Source organism: Balearica regulorum, chromosome 7 (genome assembly GCF_011004875.1).
Source record: "Balearica regulorum gibbericeps isolate bBalReg1 chromosome 7, bBalReg1.pri, whole genome shotgun sequence".
Classification (NCBI taxonomy): domain Eukaryota; kingdom Metazoa; phylum Chordata; class Aves; order Gruiformes; family Gruidae; genus Balearica; species Balearica regulorum.
The window spans coordinates 21,739,775-21,759,658 of NC_046190.1; the positions used below are offsets into that span (position 1 = coordinate 21,739,775).

Consider the following 19,884-nt stretch of genomic DNA (forward strand, 5'->3'; position numbering starts at 1 on the left):
CTCTGAGCACTTTGAAAAGCTATTGCCAAGCGCACAGCACTGCCCAGATGGGAGTGCCTATACAGGTATCTAGTCAGCTCACTCCACACACCAGCATGATGCTGTACCATAGTGAAAAAAAGGGAAGGTCTAGAAAGCAAGCATTGTCCTCGGCCACCGGGTGTCACAAAATAGGCCCTTGGCTTCGCCAGAGGCCTCCCCGCGGCCCAGGTCAACCAGCCTAGCTCCCCACAGGCGCTCCCCGCCTGCCGCTGCCCAGAGGCCGCCCCCCCCGGCAAAGGGAAAGCAAGCTCCGAGGCTCCCGGGGCAGAAGGGTAGGGACGGAGCCACGGGACCTGGGGACGGAGCTCGCAGCGACACCGGGACGGGCAGGGCAGCGCAGCAAAGCAGGCCTGGGTTGCGGGGAAATGGGGTCGCGGGGCCCAGCCCCGGGGCGCGGCAGGGCAGGGGCGCCGCGGTCGGGGCTGGGCCGGCCCGGGGGGCGGCTCCCGGGTCCCTGCCCCCGGCAGCCAGGGCTGAGGGGCGCGAGGGCCGGAGCAGGAGCAGCCGCTCGCGTCGGGCCGAGCGGAGCGGGAGGAGGGAAGGAGAGGCGGGCGGCGGCCCTTACCGGCTCGCTGGCCGTCCCCACCGCGCCGCCGACCCGAGCCCGAACAGCTCCCACGGCTGAGCCCTCACGACGGTGGCCGCCAGGAGCCGAAAAGCGCCCGCCCGCGAAACACCGCCCGTGACCCCGCCCCCGCGGCGCCGGAGGGAGCGCGCGCCGCCCGTCCCGCCACGCCTGCGCAGACAGCAGCTTCAGAGGGCGGCGGGAGCCGTCACCGCTCCGCTACCGCTGGCGGCATCCGGGCCGCCGCGCAGGGCGGGAGCCATCACCGCCGACCAGGGTGCGGGAGCCCGTCCCCTTGGGGAATTTGGCCACTACCGCCCTCCGGGTGCGTCCCGAAAGCGTGTGGGGAGTGTGCTTTCAGCTCTCCTGACCAGGAGCGGGATGTCTCCTCCTCAGCTGCGGCACCGCGACCGGGGAGGGCCTCAGCAGCCGCCGGGGCTCAGCACGGGGCTCCCAAGCCAAGAGGCTCTCGGGGACCTTTTCTGGTTTTACAGTACTTGGATTTGCTCCATCCGCTACTCTGAAACGGTTCATGCTGCAGGCCAAGAATGACCATAGCGGGAGCTGGGGCCTGCTGCCTCTGAAGTCACCCTTTCCCAGAAGGGCTTTGCCTCAGCAACAGATTTAAGCCTTCCCAAGAGGGCATGCAGAAGTGAAGGGTGCACAGCTTCAGAACATATTTTCCTAAAAGCATTTTAGTTGCCAGGAGGGGAAAAAAAAAAAAAAAAAAAAAAAGAAAAAAAAAAAAAGCAGAACCCAGATCTCCTTCCCTCACCTCTCTGTTTTGAGAAAAATTGCCTACACTAAAACCCCCATTTTCCCTTTACATACACCAAGGTAAGGCTCCTATTACTGCCCTCATCCTTTTCATTTTACTTGGACTCTTACCACTATCACAACATTGTATATAGTGCTGTCACATAACTGCTCTGGAACAGTAATTCTTACTCAAGTATCCCTAAGGAGTGTTTTCCCCTGCATAACACTTTGTAACAGAATTCAGTTTCAAGGTCCCCACAGCTCAAAAAATACTTTAGAAACCCTTCTGGGGTAAATAATAATCTGTAATTTAAAATTAAGCATCTCTGTAACTAGAAGAGAAGGTGACAGCTTGCAAAAGCCAGGAGGAATGCCGATCGTTCAGCACCTCCAAAGAAGTTCGTTGTATTTACACACACATTTGTATGTCCTCACAGTCAATCACATCATCCCCTTCAACATACACCCTTACAGAAATCCCTATGCAGAGATCAAGCTAGCTATCCTTTAGAATCTGGGGTTAAAAATCTTTATAGATTGAAAAAATCATGAATCTCTATCTACAAATACTTGCTTCTCTTAAAGCACAAAACTATGAGTCATGACAGGGTGTTGACAGCATCCAGCCTACAGGAAGCACCCAGGAGAGCCCAAGCCCTTAGCCTTCTGTCATCACCCACTCCTGCAGCCAGGCAGCAGGGTCTAAGCCCTAGCACAGAGCAGCTGAGAAAACTTTCACTGTAAATCAGTACTGAAGGTACCATTGCCTCCAGTAACAAGGGGGAAAAAACCCTTATGTTAAGGGAAGAGTAGAGCTGGAAAAATCTAGGAGCTTAATAAAATTGTATAACTGCTGATAACGCCATAGGAGGCCCTAGACTAGTGTTTTGCAGAAACAGGTCAGACATAACTCCAACCCTGGTGGATGAGCTCAGACCGTACAGGAGCAACTTGGCATTTGTGCTCTTGGACCAAAGCCCATGCGCAGCAGAACAGGTCTGGCCAGAGCTGGACTTGCTCATCAGCCTTTTCGTACCACTGCTCTCCTCAGCTCTGCTGTCAGCATCAGGCCATACACTGCAAGGCTCTGTGCCTCACTACTGCTTCCTACTGGTTGTGCAAGCTTCATTTCAGGAGTAGTCAGATCAGGAAGAGCTCAAAGCCAAATCCCAGTAAGGACAGACAGTTATCCAGACAGCAGGAGACTCCCAAGCGCTGGCCACTGTGGTTGTGCCTGTCATTTCACATTACACGATGACACTTGTTCAACTCCAAGCAGCACCTGGAGTAAGCCACTTGGTAATAGGCAGTATCTGCCACAAACAGGCTTAGCTAAGGAATGTTTGTGTACAAGGTACATAAACTAGCAGCAGTCCCAGGACTGCACGCAGAACTTTACTGGTTTTCTAAATGGGCTAGTATCTGTGGGGCAAAGGTCATTCAGTTTCATCAGCCATCATTCAGCCTTCTCAAACCAACAGAAGACAGCTAGCACAGTGGGTATCATTGATATATTTCACTGCAGTTAGTGGCTGAAAGTTGATGAACAAGTGTTAACACGTGCCACAGCGAACACTAGAGAAGATGACATCCCCAGCAGAGCTGATGCAGGAGAAACACAGCACTTCTGACAACTTTCAGATTTCATAGTGCGTCACCACTGGTGGCTCTTTATTGGGGTCTCCGCCTTTCTCCAGATACAGGTCATTGAAGGGATACTGCTTCGGTCCCTACAGGGAGAGATAGTGGCAAATTCACCAAGCAAATTAAGGGATAACAGGAAAATGTCTCACCCCACCCCACCCAAATCAAGGCTTGTCATTTACAACTAAAATTTACATTTCTTAAGTTCTTCAGCAGGGATATTAGAGTACAAGAGAAGTAAATTCAGAGTTAGAGTTCTTTGTACAAATCCACATCCTTTAACAGTAACATCAAGGTGGTCTTGCATTTAATCTTCACCAAAAGTTCATCTCGCAGCATGAGGATAATGTATTGCAAAAGCTGTTTGTGTATTCAGATGTATTTTTCAGAAGTACATTCCAAATGACCCAGATCATTATATAACTAAAAACACAGGGCAAGAGAAGAGATAAAGCATGTCCCTTGTGCAGATGCACACAGGGGAGGAGAATACCTAGACCAAAGAAGGGATACTGTAAGAAGTACAACTTAAAATTAGTTCCCTACAAGCAGGCACTGCTCACTACAAAGCAGAACCTGTGGGCTGAGCCAAGCCATTCAACAGAACAACTCAGGCTGGATGAGGCCACAGGACACCCCTTGGCCCATCGCCTGCCAGCAGCAGAGTTTTACATTCCCACCCATCATTCAGCTTCAGCAAAGCCACTCTTCCTACACATCCGCGGTGACAAGAGACACAGCTACTTTTATTCCCTTTACCCAAGTGTGTCACTCACCACAGGCCTGTAAGATGGATAGATCTCTCCAAGACCAAACATGATCAGCATGGTACTCAAAAAGACAAGGAAGTGTTTGCGCATGGTGTGCCAGGGAACTGGAGTGGGAGATGTATCAACGCGATTCCGAATATACATGTCAAAGTCCCAGTGCATCTAAAGAACAAAAGAAAATGGCTGCACATTTATCAACTGTGCTCAAGCTGCTTCTATCAAGGGAAGAAGTGCTTTACAACATTCACAAAACTGCCAGAAGCAGATTTATCCCCATCTCACAAGTGGTGATAAAGCCACAAAGGAGATAAGTGATCTACCTACAGTCACAGCAAGTTGTCACTTACATAACTCAGGACTCCAAATTCCACCCTATGTTTATACCAGACAATATGCTTAAATATAGGATAGCAGCAGCTTGTATTATATACATAATCACTCCACCTTAGATTTGTCCCCCAGCACTGTTGAAAAGTCATGGTATGAATCAGTACCCTCATTTATGGAAGTTCAGTCACACACCTCAACAGACATTATTTCAAACAAAGAAGGAATACCTGCCACATGGAAGCTGGTTTCTCAAAACAGGTAGAGCACCTGCCACTGTGACTCCATGACAAGAGCAGGGCTGGTAGCAAGATAATGCCCTTCCTGACTGAAGCAGAGGGCATTCAAGCTTCTGCCTCAAATTATACATAGGGAAGTCCTAAGCATGTTCTGCTTATAGTCCCCTTTCACATTAATGAAAGCAGAGAACTCATTAATTTGCAGCTCAAGTCCTGCCTCTAGCTCCCCATCTTTCCCCTTTGCACACAGGGCCATTTGTTATCAAACCCAGAGCACCAGACCGAGCAGAATTCTACTGCCTAAACAGAGGCATCTGCTGACACCTGAGACACAGCAATATATTCCACCTGCAAGGGTACCTACACAAGCCTGCCTGTACCAAGCACCACCACAATACAGAATCACCACAGGTTTCTTCATGCGCTTCTACAGTCATTACAACATTCACTTTAAATTTTACCGTGGTACACATGCTATGATGCTCTTGCATGTTTATACTATGATGTATTACATACACATGCTTACATAATCTCTGCTTTCATTAAGAAGAGCTCAAGTCAATTACCAAGTTCAGTAACCACAGTTAGACTGCAGTCATTCACAGAAAGACCATGCGCTAACTGAAGTTACTCCTTTACAAGGAGTCTGAGGAACTTAAATTTTGGAAGTCAACACAGATGCTCTATTCATCTATTTCTCTTAATGATATCTTGCAAACTTTCTTCAGAGAAAACCTCTTTACATATATACTATCCCAAAACAACCCTGAAGTAATAAAGCAGCAGTAGTTACTTCCATTGTACTAGAAGGACTTTACTCAAATTATGGCTTCTTTGCTAAGTGATTCTGAACTAAGTTCTCATACTGAGTCACATCAGGCAAAGAAAATGGATGAGACTTTCCTATTCCTACAGAAAAAAAATTGAGTTTGTAAAGTCTCCCTCCTCATATGTAGTAAGATGTTAACATTCCTCAACAGTTTCAAAATATTTACCCTGATGCCCACAGCCTAAGCTTCCCTCCAACTGATTGTCCCTGCTTGCACAGGCAACACAGCTGCAGTTGATGATGCAATTACACAAAGGATTAAACAGAAAGCACTGACAAGATGTGCACGTTAGTATTTAGTAACAGTAACATTGCAATCATAATGAAAGGCGCTATTAACATCCCTACCGGCTCTCCCCAGTTATGCCTCATGTCCGGCTGGTCCCACTGGTACCAGGGGTCTCTCTCATGAAGCGACTTATCAGGGAGCTTGGGATAGTCACCATACCTGTGTGAAACAGAAAAATACCCAAACATACAAGAAATCTGTATTAACTTAGAAACATTTTGGGGGAGACACCATAGCATAGGCCTATGGAAACGGAAGACTTAAACATTACTTTGTTTTTATAGCTCCTATGTATACACATATTTTAAATGCATACATGCAACTAGCACAACAGTCATCACCTCGATGCCAGTCATCATAACAAATTGCATTCCTCAAAGTGGCCTTTTTAGGCTATACTAGCTGGAAGAAAATGCAAGCTTAAGTGAAATACAGAACCCTAGTTATCTAGCATTTTGCACACAGCAACATATTCCCCCAACATTTATTTCAGAGATGGCTTTCAGTTCATCCCTCTTAGCCCTGCATTACAACGGCATATTTAGTCTCTCATACAACACTTTATTCACACAGGCCTCCAACTCATTCCATTTGTTCCTGTTTTAAAATACTGGTGCATGCCTTCAAATCTCTAAGCTCACAGCACAGCATCTCCAGGCATTCAACAGAGACTACCAGCCTGCCGGGAGGTGCTGGCCTTGGCCTGCTCCCCGGCTGCAGGGGCACGGAACCCCCCAGCTCACCCAAAGCCGTCGTCAGGGTAGGGCTCATAGTCTTCCACCCGCATATTGTACTTCTTTGCGGCAGCTGCCCGCTCCTCCGGTGTCCGGGGGTACGGCCCAGGCAGCAAGTCCTTGGACATCTCCGAGGCTGGCGGGAGAGCAACAAGGCAAAGGTGGACACGGGCCCCGCCGGCAGCCGCAGCCAGGCCGGGGAGGTCGCGCCACCCTCACACCCCAGCCCCGGAGTCACTGGCCCACCGCCCCAAGGACACCCGCCCCGCCGCCGAGCGAGGTCTCCCCGCTTCCGTCTCCGTGCTCACCCGCCCGCGCCCCCGGGGGCGCCGCCGCAGCGACCCGCGCCGCCCACAGCCGGGCGGCCGCCCGCTGCCAGAGGACACCGCGGAGCCCAGCCGCCGCCATTGCTGCCACCGCGCAGGCGCGGCCAACGGTAGCCGGCAAGGACAGAAGAGCTCGGGGCAAGAAGGTGCGCGGGGACGGGGCTGGATCGGGGCGGGGCTGGATCGGGGCGGGACTGGATCGGGGCGGGGCTGGATCGGGGGCGGGATTGGATCGGGGCGGGGCTGGATCGGGGGCGGGGCTGGATCGGGGCGGGGCTGGATCGGGGCGGGGCTGGATCGGGGCGGGGCTGGATCGGGGGCGGGGCTGGATCGGGGCGGGGCTGGATCGGGGCGGGGCTGGATCGGGGCGGGGCGACCCCAGCCACCGCCCGCACTGTAGAGTACGAACACCCCGTGCACGGCATTAATTAATCATCCGCTGTTATTATAGTGTTGACACAGGAGCTCATGGACAGAAAGGGCACCGGAGTGGTATTTCGCCCTGGCTGTCATTGTCTGAAGCAGAGTAATGGGAATTTATGGCAGGTATTACGTCCCAGACGCGGGGCAGCCTCCCGCGGAGCAGCCAGGTCGATGCTCAGTCGGATCGATGCTGTAGCTGGCGTCGTTATGCAAATTGCCTTCTCTCTATCAGTATCAATATTATTAAAGCTAATACCCAAATGTAATCGTCTTACCTCTGTGGAGCCAGGGAGACATGAACAGCTGAAACAGCATGTTAATTTAGCGATGCTATTCTTCAAACGTAAGCGATGTATCATCGTAGATAAAATCGATATGAGCATTAAAGGATTTTGCAGTTTACTTCATTATGTAAACTCTGTGATAGTTGAACTCATTTTCCTTCAGTTATTCACATCAGCCATAACGGGTAATGTCTCTATAACGATCTACATTATAAACCTTTGCAGATCAAAAACTATCATGGACAATTTGTCATTAAAGTCATTCCTTCTAATAACAACATTAATTGTAAATCCACTAATTGAATGAAGATAGTGATGAACCACAACAATATATCTGAGACACAGCGTGCCTGAGGCGGGGGCATTGTCACAGACTAGAACAGGATCCTTTCACTTAGCCCAAAGAAGCGCCTTGTCATGTCGTTTTAGGGACGACGTCTTAATTCAGCCAACTCCCTTACAACCAAGTATGCAGTGAAGTTAGTCCGTCAATTAGTTATTTAATGAAGTTACTAACTCAGAGCCCAACCTTCCAGTGCAGAAGCTGCCGGCGTTTTCCGTGGAGCAGTGTTCAGTGCCTGTCCCCCTGTTTTGGGGGCTGCAGTGCCATGCTGGAAGTGGGGACCTCTGGCTCCTGGCTGCACCGTCAGTCTGGGTGCAGACCTCGCTGCGGGCTCGGATCGGGGTCGGCTGCTCCCGACATTGGCTTTTCACCGTGGGGTATTTACTTTTTGGCTTGAGTCTTCCACAGATGCAGCTCAAGCTTTCTGAGCACCCAAATATGTTTGCAAACACGTTGTAAAAATTTTTCCTAACCGGTACAGGAGTAGTGCTGTAGATTTAAAAGGTGAGGGTACACTCCTTTTCCTAGAAACTAAGCACATTCATAAATTTTGGAAGGACAGAGGAAAATAGATTGCATTATTCTCACGAAGGCAAAGCTCTACACAGCTACAACAGCAAATCCATCTACTGCAAAATGAAAACCTCTGAATGCCAGAGACCAATATTTTCTCAAGAGCTGAGGCTTCATTCATGTGGCACTCATTCTTGGGACAGAGCAGTCATCATTCTTGCTGCTTCCAGATTAAAAGCAAAGTGTATATTTTGTTTCATGTAATAAACACACACTAAGAAAAAAAATCGATCACTCCGGCCCTAGGCATGCAATTCATGAAATCTTGCTAAAACAATGTAGTCACACAATGTCCGTTCACAATCAAAAGGCAGATGTTAGTTATACCAAGCAGCGCGACATATTTTGTCTTGCAGCTGTGAATTAACACCAGAAGTGTAATTAAACTTCTAGTTTAGAGGCACAAAGCACAGCTGTACATGTAGATGGGCGGAGGACAAGGGGCAGTTTGCGGTCCCCTCAGGGGCATGGCAGTGGACCAGCTCCCAAAGAGCAGCGCTCGTGCCCTGTCAGCAGCCGGAGACCTCAAGGGGAAGGGACCGTCAGCCGAAAGCTGGGAGGGTGGCACGGGGCCGAGCCCCGAGTGCCCACACACCGCTGTACAGCCGATTTCACGGAGGAAGCGAGGCCTCGTGGGCGGCCGGTCGCCATCTCGGGGTGCAGGGGCCTGCCTGCCATGGCGGCCGTGACCCATCCTCCCAGGGCCCGAGTCCCTCCTGCAACGCAGTGATGTGCGTTGGCGTCCCTGTCTTCACACACAAGCCATTCTGGCTTCTGTAGTGGGGTTTTCCGCGCGTGGACTTTCAGCTCCGCTGGTGTCCAAAACCTTTGGAAACGAAAACGCACAGGGGAGCAGACGCCTCCTCCAACCTCCCGCCGCGCGGGGGCGCCGCTCGCCGCCGACGCCGCGCCCTCCTGGTGCCGCTCCCTCTCCATGGTGCCCCTCCGCCTCCCGCCTTCTCCCCTCGCTTCCGGTGTTGCCATGGGCAGGCAACTTCCGTTTCCGGCTTTCTAGTTCCGGGTTCTCCGGTGGAGGCGGCGATGGCGGCGGCCTCCTCCTCGGCGGCGGCTGCTGGCTGCCGGGAGGGCCCGGCGGCAGCGGCAGGTCCCGGCTGGAGCGACTCCCAGTTCCGTCGTTACTCTTTCGAGACGCGGCCCATCCCGCGGCTCAGCCACAGCGACCCCCGCGCCGAGGAGCTCATCGAGAACGAGGTGCGGTGGACAACGGCGGCTTGTCTTGGCCTGGCCCGGGGGCCGCGGCGGGGCCGGGGGGCTTGTGCTTCGCGGTGTGGGGGCTGCCTGCCCTGCCCGTTCAGGCCGGGCAGAGCAGTGCCCGCAGAGGGGCTCGCAAAGTGCGAGGCTCTCCCGGGTCCCGGTGCCGTCCCGGGTGCGCTCATCTCCCCATCCCGGCTCTGTCCCTCTGCGCTAGCGGGCTGTCTGCGTCCTCCCCGCGCGGGCTTGGTTGTTGCCGCTGTCCCGTCCCTCTTACTTGTAGTGGACATTTCTTTTTGGTCCCACGGTGCTGAGTTGTGAAACTTGCAGGAAACATTTGCTCTAAGTGCTTTGTTTTCCGGATGGAAATCGTGGAAATGTGTAAAACCATGGGCACATGCTCGCTATTTTCTAAGTGAGAGCGGCCACAGATGCACAGGTTGCCTTGCAATTGTGGCTCTTGTATTGGCTATGGACAAGTTCCATCTAGTTTTGGTAAGATTGCTGGTTGTTTTGGGTTTTTTTTAAAGAAAGCCTGCAAGAAGGAGAGCTGTGCACGCACAGCTGGGAAACACAGCAGCTGTCATTCTTGGTTTGGTTGGTTACTGTTTATAGTTGAGGAGATAGGTGATGTCCTTTGTTTTCCTTTTGTAGTGGTTCTGGTTTTGGTGTAGAAGAGATGGGGTAATCTCAGTTTTCCTGTGGCTGAAGGTTATCTGCAGTCCTCTGAGAAGAGATGAGTGCTGTCTCTTTTTCTGGATTCAGAGGTAGCAGCATTTACCCTTTCCTAGCTGAGGCTGGAAGTGACCAGACAGAATCTGTTGTGTCTCCTTGCTACGTGGCAGGACCAAGTAGGCCTAAAACTGTTCCCAGCTCATGTTTGTCTAACCTCATGTGTTAGAGATTAGCTAAGTAGATAGCACAATCTGTCCCATTGCTACCAGGAGCTTGCTGTAGAAGCAGGCCACCACTTTCTTAAAACTTCCTATAATGTTTTGTTTGTTTTTCTCCCCCAACCAAGATATCTGATTACTCTAAATGTCTTTTCCAATTCCCTGTTTTCCAAGAGAGTTTGTGTGGTTGCAGTAATGAATGTGATTGTTCTCAAGTTCAAGAGGTCCTTGAATCAATACACTTCCTGTTTCTCTCCAGGAGCCAGTGGTGCTGACAGATACAAATCTGGTTTATCCTGCTCTGAAATGGGACCTGGACTACCTCCAGGAAAACATTGGCAATGGGGACTTCTCAGTGTATAGTGCCAGCACACACAAGTTTTTGTACTATGATGAGAAGAAGATGGCCAATTTTAAGAACTTCAAACCCAAGTCGAGCAGGGAAGAGATGAAGTTTGCTGATTTTGTGGAGAGACTCAAAGAAATACAACAAAAAGGGAGTGCTGAGAGGTGAGTGATACATGGAGGTTTCTCCATTTCTGCAGGTCTAAGTAGGGGGTAAGTTTCTTTTCAGTGAGTGTTGATCATTAAGACCTCTCAAACTTTTCATTTTTTTTATAGCCCTGCTTTTCCTGAAGGGCAGCTACTTGACAGCAGCCTTGTTAGCTGATTAAAAAAGTCATACCATTAGTTAATCAAACTGTTCATATTGTCTGCAGAGATTTATTTCCTTCTCCATCTGAGGCAGGGTTTGGATAGAGAAAACCTCAAGATTCACTTTCTTTTGGCAGGCTATGGTATTAGTAGAGGAGCTTAGTTATCTGATTAAAAGGTACAGGCTATAGCTCTCGGCCTTTTTTACAGAATATCAAGGTAGCTGGTGCTAACCCTCTTACAGAAAGATGAGAAAAGGTTGTATATGTGCAGTGTATTTGGTGGTGGCGATGGCCTACACCACTAACAGAGCTGTAAGTTATTGAGAGGAGCTTCACATTTATATGGAATACAACTATTAACAACTGTACTTAAACCCTCAGTTAATTTTATCGGTCACCAGCTCTCTAAAAAGACTTAGGGATGCTTAATTGTGTCTGAATTGGAAGCAACTCTGTGTCCTTGTCCTCTTGTTGTCTGTACCTTTCTCTTTTTTCTCAGCTTCGGGTGTGTTTTTTGCAAGAGAGAAGGCAGTCCTTGAGCTTAAAAATGCATTTTCTTTCCACCATTGTAGACAGACAGTATTCTGTAATACTGTGGTTGTTAATACAGGTGTTTGATTCCTCTGATCCTCTATGTCTAAATGTAAGTGTGGCTTTAAATTAACTTGATACTGAAACGTGCTGAGTTTCCTGAGCTCATTTTGGCTCTCACACATTTCTAGTAGAAGTAACTCTTATTGCAGATGAAAGAGAGTGTTGGCATTTATCTGGGGATTATTCATGAGTGTGTTTGATATTTGATAGTGGCCTGTTTACAGTTTCCTCCTCCTGCACTGTGAGGGGGTTGTTCTTGCTCTAAATTTCTCTTTTTTTCTTTGTGACTGTTCAAGCAGAACTGAGTTCTGTTCCCTTCTGTACCAGGAAGTCTTTCAGCAAAGTCTGGGGACTTTTTGAAACTGTTTCCTTCCACAGGTGTTTGTGGCATGTAGTGATAGAACAGCATCTCTAGGAGTTATGTTTCTTTGTTTTGAAATCTTTCTGAAGAGATCGGAAGATATGTCTTTATGTTCGTGACAAAGCTTAATACTTGATTTCTGCTTGTCTCTGGGAAAATACAGGCTATATCTGCAGCAAACGCTGAATGACACAGTTGGAAGGAAAATTGTCGTGGATTTCCTTGGCTTCAACTGGAACTGGATTAACAAGCAGCAAGGGAAACGTGGCTGGGGTCAGCTGACTTCTAACTTGCTTCTTATTGGCATGGAAGGTAAGCGGTTTCCTCTGGCTGGAGGAGGAGGGGAGAAGATTTGGTCAGCAGCTCTGTATTTCAGTTCCAGAAGGTCTTTCAAATGGATTTTCCACTAGTTCATAAGTGTTCTTTCAGAGCAGGCACTTTAAGCTTTGTGTTGTGACTGTTGTCACAACTTAACTTGGGTTATAGAGAGGTAACAACCAAAGGAATAGCCTGTGTTTCCCCAGGGACGTACTTGAATGCCTGGATGTAATCTCCTTATGGAAAGGCTCTGTGTGATGCTGGTAGGGCTGTGTTTTCAGTAATTGCTAATCATATTCTGAGACCTGTTTATTGTTTGGATGCTTCAGGTGCTGGAGACTTAAAATGCTCAGAGTCTGCAGTTTTAAGATGCAAAAGGGTTTGCAAGTTGAGCTAAGTTGTGTCTTCTGGGCTTAGCATGTCCAGTGTCTACCCAGGAGGAAATGTTGATTGTTCTGTGAAGCATTTGTTCTTATTTGATCTGGTACACTGTGGGGAGGAATTCTCTTTCAATTAAGAGCTGAATTTCTTCTTGGAAGGTTAGAGGGCACTGGAGAACTTGAAGGTGGGTAAATCCTAAAAATATCTGGATGGAGTGGAGTTCCAAATCCATGTGGAGACTGACTGATAGGCAGGTGCCTTAGACAGAGGTACTACTACGCTGTTGACAAGGAGAGCATTCTAGTAGAAAGTAATCTCAATAACAGGGCAAGGAATGTACATGGTTTCGTGAAGTGGGATGGCCTATAATCAGTGTGGCCATCACATCCAGTTGTCATGGACCAATTCTAATTACTTGGCAGTTCATGGCTGTTCAGTTCTGACAGCAGATGTTTTTTCCCCTTTGTGACAAGTCATACTCAACTTTACAGTAGTTTGCCACTTGTTTTATTAGCTGAGAGGAGAGAACTTCATATAAAAGCACTGCACCAACTCTTCCCTACAGGTCATAAAATGATCACTAAAATCCTATTATCGACAGGTTATGCACAAGAACCAAGAAATTGTCTCGAACCAGTGTGTGCTAGATAAAAGGAGTGTCTTTACAGGAACATGTGATTGTATGATCTGTTTAATGAAGTTAGGGGGTTAACTGTTACCTTAATTCTTTTTAGTGAAAATACATATAAAAACAAGCTAAAAGATTAATATCTGAATTAGCAAACAGACTGAAAAATGTTGTTCTGAGGCGTACAAAATGACCCGCTCTATTTAAATAATATTTGATTAAATTCAAGATCTAGTGGTGACAGTCAAGCTTCATAACCGTTAATCACACTGAGGAGGTGCTGTTGGTACCCCCAATGACAGCGATTTGTTTACTTGTTTTCTTGCAAAACTACTAGGACTTTTTTTTCAAAATCAGACTGTTAGACTCCTTTTCTCTAGACTAATAAGTCCATTCCACAACTTGTCATCTAAACAGTGTTTTATGAAAAAGCTTCCTGTCAACACTCACCATCTGCTGTTCATGGAAACAAGCTGGAAATCCTAATCCTGTAGAGCTTGAGTTGCTGAGTAGGGATTTAGAAGGGAAATTAAGTGGGATCGCAACTGCTCAATAAAGGCTGACTGATACAGCAATCAATTTCTAACATTCCTGCGGTCATTTTCCTTATTTAGTTTTCTGAATATGTGGGAGTGTATTTACTGTCTTTATCAAGGAATATAACTTGCTTCCATCTTTCATACGTGTACATAAGAGTGTCTCGATCATCATCTTTTCTCTCCCCATAGGGAATGTGACACCAGCTCATTATGATGAGCAGCAGAACTTCTTCGCTCAGATTAAGGGTTACAAGAGGTGTATCCTGTTCCCTCCTGATCAGTTTGAATGCCTCTACCCTTATCCTGTGCATCATCCGTGTGACAGACAGAGCCAGGTGAGAGGCAGATCTGTTCTCTGCTCCATGCTAAAAAAGGGCATTTGTGGAGATGCTGGGTGGGAGGAAGCTGCGCTGGAGTTAAAGCTGCATACCACTTGCTGAGCTTTTGCAAAACCTGCGTTCAGATCTGTTAATTGCTGAATACGTTGAAAATGGATGGAAGGACTGGTGGTGTGTCTGTTTGTGTCTGATCCTGGCTTGCAAGTGCTAGAGCTGTAAACATCTTGCTGATAGCATAATTGGGCTGCAGTTTCTGCCTTCTCTGTTCTGTTTCATTGATCACTTGGTCAAACACAGATTTGTTCAGATGTCTCAGTTGGTGGTACTTTTAGGGTACTGCAGGACCTCACAATGGAGTTAAGACGTGAATCAATGTAAAAGCCATATAGAGAAGATCTGGAGGATTTGATACTGAGCGCCAATAATAAGGATTGTCATTGCAGGAAGTTCTTATGAGTTTCTTAATGTTTTCTTCCATTAGGTGGACTTTGACAATCCTGACTATGAGAAGTTTCCAAACTTCCGGAGCGTGGTTGGCTATGAGACGGTGGTGGGTCCAGGGGATGTCCTATACATACCCATGTACTGGTAAGAAGGATGTTGGAACTGCACAGCGATCAGCAAACAAAGGTTTAAAAAGTCTTCTGCTTAAAGTGTTGGGTTGGCTCTTAAGAGAATTTTCATACAGTCTTAGAATGGTTTGGGTTGGAAGGGACCTCAAAGATCATCTGGTTCCACACCCTCCACTAGACCAGGTTGCCCAAAGCCTTATCCAGCCTGGCCTTAAAACACTTCCAGGGATGTGGCTGCCACAACCTCTCTTTGGTTTGACTTCTCCAGCAAGTAGGATACGTTCTGGAATATTTTGGGCCAATCTGCTTCTACTTCCTGTCTGTTGGATGGGAGTGGTAATTCTTCCTGACACTGTTATTGTGCAAGTACTCCACTAACGTGTGCAAGAAAAGGATCTATATTTAAATAAGGAGAGCTTTCCAGAAGTTCTGAGGTCTTGATGATGGAGGTATAGGGCAAGGCTTGTCTAGTCCAGTCTGAACTCATCCATCCAAGGTATTTCACTATAAGCTACAGCAATAGTTTCTTTTCTTTTTTGTATGGTTTCCATGCAGGTGGCACCACATTGAGTCTCTCCTGAATGGGGGGATTACCATCACTGTGAACTTCTGGTACAAGGTGAGTACAAACACCTTCCTGCGCAACTTGGATAGCTCTCTCCCAGAGGATTTTTTCAGGTGGGATGTATTGGCACGTGCTGTCAATATGAGAACTTCATTGCACCAAATCCTTTGCTTTAAAGCTGAAAGCTACTTTCTCCCTTTCGAGTGGTGTTTGAAGAACTGGGTGGCTGGGAGAAGGTGGAATAATCTGCCAATTCAGGAAGCATGCAATGAGCTATTTTTGATATTTCAGGGTGCCCCAACCCCAAAGAGAATTGAGTATCCGTTAAAGGCTCATCAGAAAGTGGCGATAATGAGGAACATTGAGAAGATGTTGGGAGAAGCCTTAGGAAATCCACAAGAGGTACAAAAAAGAACCATATAGTCAGTGCTGTTGAAATTGTTATGGCTTAATGCAAAACTCGAGATGCCAACTATTTGGCTCTGCAGGTGTCACAGTGAGGGTAGGAGAAAGGGTTGCTCTGTTGCTGTGAATGGTTCTTCCTGCTGTCTTCAGAAGGTCCTTTGGCTACAAAAAGGCAAGCTCTTTAAATTATAATTCTGGAGAGGACCACTACAAACAGTGGAGTAATTGTTCTTGTATGTGGGGGAAGGTGTACCTTGGCTTTGGGCACTGCCAGGAAAGCATTGCTCCCAAACTCTCCTTAGCCTTCTGTGCAGCAACGATACCCAGTATTTGCAAAAAAAACCAAAAAACCAAAAAAAACCCACCAAAAAAAAACCCAAACCCAAAACCGGACAAGCAAAAAAACCCCAAAAAACTGTTCTACCTGTTGAATCCAAGTTTCTTAAATAAGAGAAATCTCATGTGCTTCCCCCTTAATGCCTGTCTCTGTCATCTCTGAATTCTTTGTAATTTTAACCAACTGGTATTTAAAAAAAACCAGATTGAAGTACTAAAAGTATGCTTTTGAAGATCTCCTGCTGATCTGGAAGGGGAAATACAGGATGTGCACAGAAATGTTTTCATGGTCTGTAACCCTTACCACTGTGCAGAAACTCCTCTTTAGCACACTCGTGTGAGATCATGCCTCTTCCCTGAGATTATCTTACTGCCATAGCACACTGAACTTCCCTCAGTGATCATACAGTGCTGAGAAATGGGAGTGGTCTTGACTGAAACAAAACCTTAGCAAAATCATCAGTCCTAGCCTTCCAGGGGATCCCAAGGACCAGAGAGGATTCAGTGAGTAAGAATGTTCCTTCTGTGCCCTGCAAAAAGCAACCCCTGATGACTGTTGGCTCTTTTTAATAGCATCTACTGAGAAATCACAAATCTAGGGTGGGAAGTTAAAAAGTTTCAAATAAATACCATTGATGCAATGTTTTGAAGACAACTGAAGTTGGGTGTTAGCAGAGAACCCTGCAATTTTGGTAGGGTATTTGAGGATGTGCTCAAGAGTGCCCCAGTGTTTTATCTAGAAAATACTTTTAAAGTGATTCGGTGTACCTTAGGCTCAGTTTATGCACTGAGATCCTCTGCCCTGGGCTGCTCAGCTCATAAGGTGTTGGGATGCAGAGTGAGCAGGCTCTGCAGGTGCCATTTCTGTGTAACTGTCCTGGCTAACGATCTGGTTTTGCTTTGAACAGGTGGGTCCCTTGTTGAATATGATGATTAAGGGACGGTATGACTAATGCCTGGCTGCCCGGGTGACTGATGTTGGAGCTGCTTTGTTCACAAGCAATGGAAGATACTGAGCGCTAGTATTGCACGCAGCACTTAACAGACTGATGGGTCTCCTGGCCCATCCCTGCCCCACTACAATGAAGGGGGCTACTGGAACTGCAAAACCGTTAGTACCCCATTCATCCTCCACTCTCATCTAACCGAACCTCCCAAGAAAGAGTCTGCACTTATTGGAAGCTGGATTCATGCTCACTAACTTGTTTTTTTTTCTCCCTCTGCCCTGTTTGCCACAACAAGAAGTGTGGCTTCTGGCACTCGGATGTGTTGCTTCAGGATTGTCAGGCATTTGAAGAAGAGCTTGGAGGAGATCCAGGAGTGATCTTGTTTCCTCGGCCTCATGGCATTTGGGCCTCCTGGCTGGGTTTGTATGTTGGTGCCTGCAGTGGATATGAGATGGGAAGTGATTGGTTTCACAGTCCTCTGTTGTTAGAGGACCTGTCCATGCTCAACTCTGGAACCTTTTTGTATAATGGAAACAAACATGTGAGATGGCCCGTGTGTAATGAGCAACTGGACAAATCATTCAATTTCTTCAACTTAAGACATCTATGCTTTGGACTTAGTACAGGGTAGAGATCAGAGTGAATTAATCTAGTGTGTGAGCACCAAATCCTGTGCTCTCTAAATAGCATCTGTGTTGTAGGAGTCTAGATAAACCTCCTTTGCGACAGCTTTCTCTGGGGAGTGAAGGCTTCTCTCCTGCTCTTCTGAAGCTGCAGTGCGGTTAAAAGGGGATGTAGCGTTATGAAGGGAGATGCATAAATGCCAGGGCATTCTCCAAGTCTTGAATGGTTAAGCCATGTTTTTAAGAGAAATTCCCCTGGGGTGCCGAGCTAGACTGTCAAAATGCAGTGTCAGACAGGTACAGAGCCTCCCTTCTCCCAACCAGGGGTGCTGACTCCTCGGACTAACATGGGAAAGTGCCCTTTTTACTGGAACTGCAAGAACTCGAGTGTGTGTGGCTGCGCACAGGTGCACATGTTCGTGTGATGTTGTGTGGCTCCTGTCCATCAGTTAAATCTATGCCAGTGTGTGGTTCCCTTCCTTGTACAGTCATGTGAAAGAGGTCAGGGCTTTCTGTTTAAATGTGGTTAAGTTTATCTTGATCCTTTTTGTGTTCTGGGACTTGACATGGCAGGCCAGGAAGTGAGAAGACCAGGGCACAGGAACCAGGCAAGCCTCTGTTTGAGTCCTTGGCAATCACCCTGAAAAATCATTTTGCTTTCCTCCTCCTCCTCTTCCATGCAAAAGCCTTAGGCTTGTATGGAGGCTGGCTTTTTTATTCCCAGAGGTGCACTGCACTGCTGTCCCTGGTTTGGGGGGGGGTGTGCAAAGGTCTTGTATATTTGATGTGGTTGTAATGGGTCCCAAGAGCTAGAGGTGGGAGAAGCTGTTTCATAGCCCATATATCTCATCCCAGAGAATAGTGGAGAATTTGTTCTGTTGAGACTTCCCAGTGTTTTCCCCCTTGTTTTTTGGGGCTTGTTCTGACATGAGATTGATAAAAGTGTTGAGAACATGCTGCTCAAGAAGTGTTCCATGTTTGGCCTCGGGTCCCATCTTTTTCTGGGACAGCTCCTGCACCACTTGCAGTGAGCTTGTCTTTGCACAAAGGTGAAAGGCTTCTCAAACAGGTCCCAGGGGTTAGTTTTCTGGCTGCTTTACAGGTCAGAACAAATGAAGTGTAATTGGCAGCTGCAGGGTCCTTGTTTAAAGAAATATGTCTGTGTCACTGAGTAGTCTGACTGCCATGTTACTTGTCGCAGACTCTCCAGAGCTGTGGTTAGATCCAGACGAAGGTCACTCAGCTGGATACTTACCAATGCCCAGCCTTTGGGCAAGTGGGGACGAAGGCTAAGCTGCTGACTCTGGCCAAAAGCAAGGCCTTTCTAGGAATCCTGGGCACATGCCCTTGATTGAAAGATGCTAAAATGAAATCCCATCTCTGTGCTATTTATTCAGCACATGGTAGTCTCCAGTACTACTTGTTAGACACCATCAACTCTTGAAGCTCAGGGTGGGAGTTTATATCCCGTGTGGAGAGAGAATGGTACTTACAGAACTTTAGGATCCTATTTTTTTTTCTTTATTTGCCAAAGGTCTAACTTTTAAAGTGTCTGAACAGGTTTTGCTGCACTTGACTTCATGAAAGCTCATTTACAATGCACTGATGGACTGACTCCCCCCCCTTCCCTTTTCACCTTGTGCTTTCAATGCCCCTTGCCATGGTATTGGGAAGCTGTGTGTGTTCTCTGCTAGGGGTGTGTGTGCAGGGGGTGGGGTGTGACAAACACACGGTACCTTCTGAAGTGTAGTTCTTAAATACAACCAATGTTGAACAACAGAAGTGTGTGGCTTTTATTTTGTGAGTGGCTGTAAAGGAGAGCTGTATAAGGAGATGTGCGTATAAAGGTGTCTTTCAGTCTTTCTAGTAACTCCACAGTGTTCTTCACTGGTGAAAGCTGCTGGTCTCCAGAACTGCTTTCAAAATAGCAATACCAACTGCATTATTGCATGTCTTCACAACTTTCCGCATACTACTTCCGTAAGCCTGAAAGGAAAGCTGGGAATAAGATGGTATCCTTGAACCCTGTCAAAAACACGTGTTAGTGGGAAGGGAACAAATTCTCCTCCCTGCTGACCTGAATGGTGTCACCATGCTCTGGTCACTGACAGGATGACAGAGCAAAGTAGACTATCAGGTCTAATGAGTTCTATCAGTTGATTATCCTTTGCGATATCATGTCCTCCATTTGGTCCTTCATCCGATTCATACTTTGATCAAGGAGATTTTGGGGGGAGGGTTTCTCTGTGTACCCCTGCTATATGTTAGCAGCCTTAGGTGGTGGAGTTCTCTCTACCTAATAAAGACACAGTTATTTTATGGTAATGTTAACTCTACAATCTTGGCATCTAACCATCAGTGAAATGTTG

The 19,884-nt window shown here is 47.5% G+C and overlaps 3 protein-coding genes across 5 annotated transcripts in view; 1 reads left to right on the forward strand and 2 right to left on the reverse strand.

Annotated features, from left to right (window-relative positions):
• SEC31B (SEC31 homolog B, COPII component) overlaps positions 1-727 on the reverse strand; it is a 33,396-nt gene extending 32,669 nt beyond the window's left edge. For both annotated transcript variants that reach the window (XM_075758391.1, XM_075758390.1), the window contains exon 1: positions 608-727. The gene's annotated coding sequence lies outside the window, so the exon portion shown is untranslated. The remainder of the gene's footprint in view (positions 1-607) is intronic.
• Positions 728-2,862: 2,135 nt separating this feature from the next.
• Positions 2,863-6,661, reverse strand: NDUFB8 (NADH:ubiquinone oxidoreductase subunit B8). The gene is made up of 5 exons (XM_075758395.1): positions 6,507-6,661; positions 6,208-6,334; positions 5,524-5,623; positions 3,787-3,942; positions 2,863-3,096 (listed from the first exon to the last, which is right to left on the reverse strand). The coding sequence occupies exons 1-5, from the start codon at positions 6,604-6,606 to the stop codon at positions 3,004-3,006; spliced, it is 576 nt and encodes a 191-aa protein (XP_075614510.1). The 5' UTR covers positions 6,607-6,661; the 3' UTR covers positions 2,863-3,003.
• Positions 6,662-9,149: 2,488 nt separating this feature from the next.
• Positions 9,150-19,297, forward strand: HIF1AN (hypoxia inducible factor 1 subunit alpha inhibitor). 2 transcript variants are annotated; one of them, XM_075758405.1, is made up of 8 exons: positions 9,150-9,359; positions 10,512-10,762; positions 12,027-12,175; positions 13,919-14,064; positions 14,549-14,655; positions 15,195-15,258; positions 15,496-15,606; positions 16,854-19,297. In XM_075758405.1, the coding sequence occupies exons 1-8, from the start codon at positions 9,189-9,191 to the stop codon at positions 16,896-16,898; spliced, it is 1,044 nt and encodes a 347-aa protein (XP_075614520.1). In that variant the 5' UTR covers positions 9,150-9,188; the 3' UTR covers positions 16,899-19,297. The 2 variants fall into 2 exon arrangements, with proteins under 2 accessions (XP_075614520.1, XP_075614518.1); XM_075758403.1 differs by lacking the exon at positions 16,854-19,297 and adding an exon at positions 15,693-15,933 and having other exon boundaries at positions 9,168-9,359.
• The last annotated feature ends 587 nt before the right edge of the window (positions 19,298-19,884 follow it).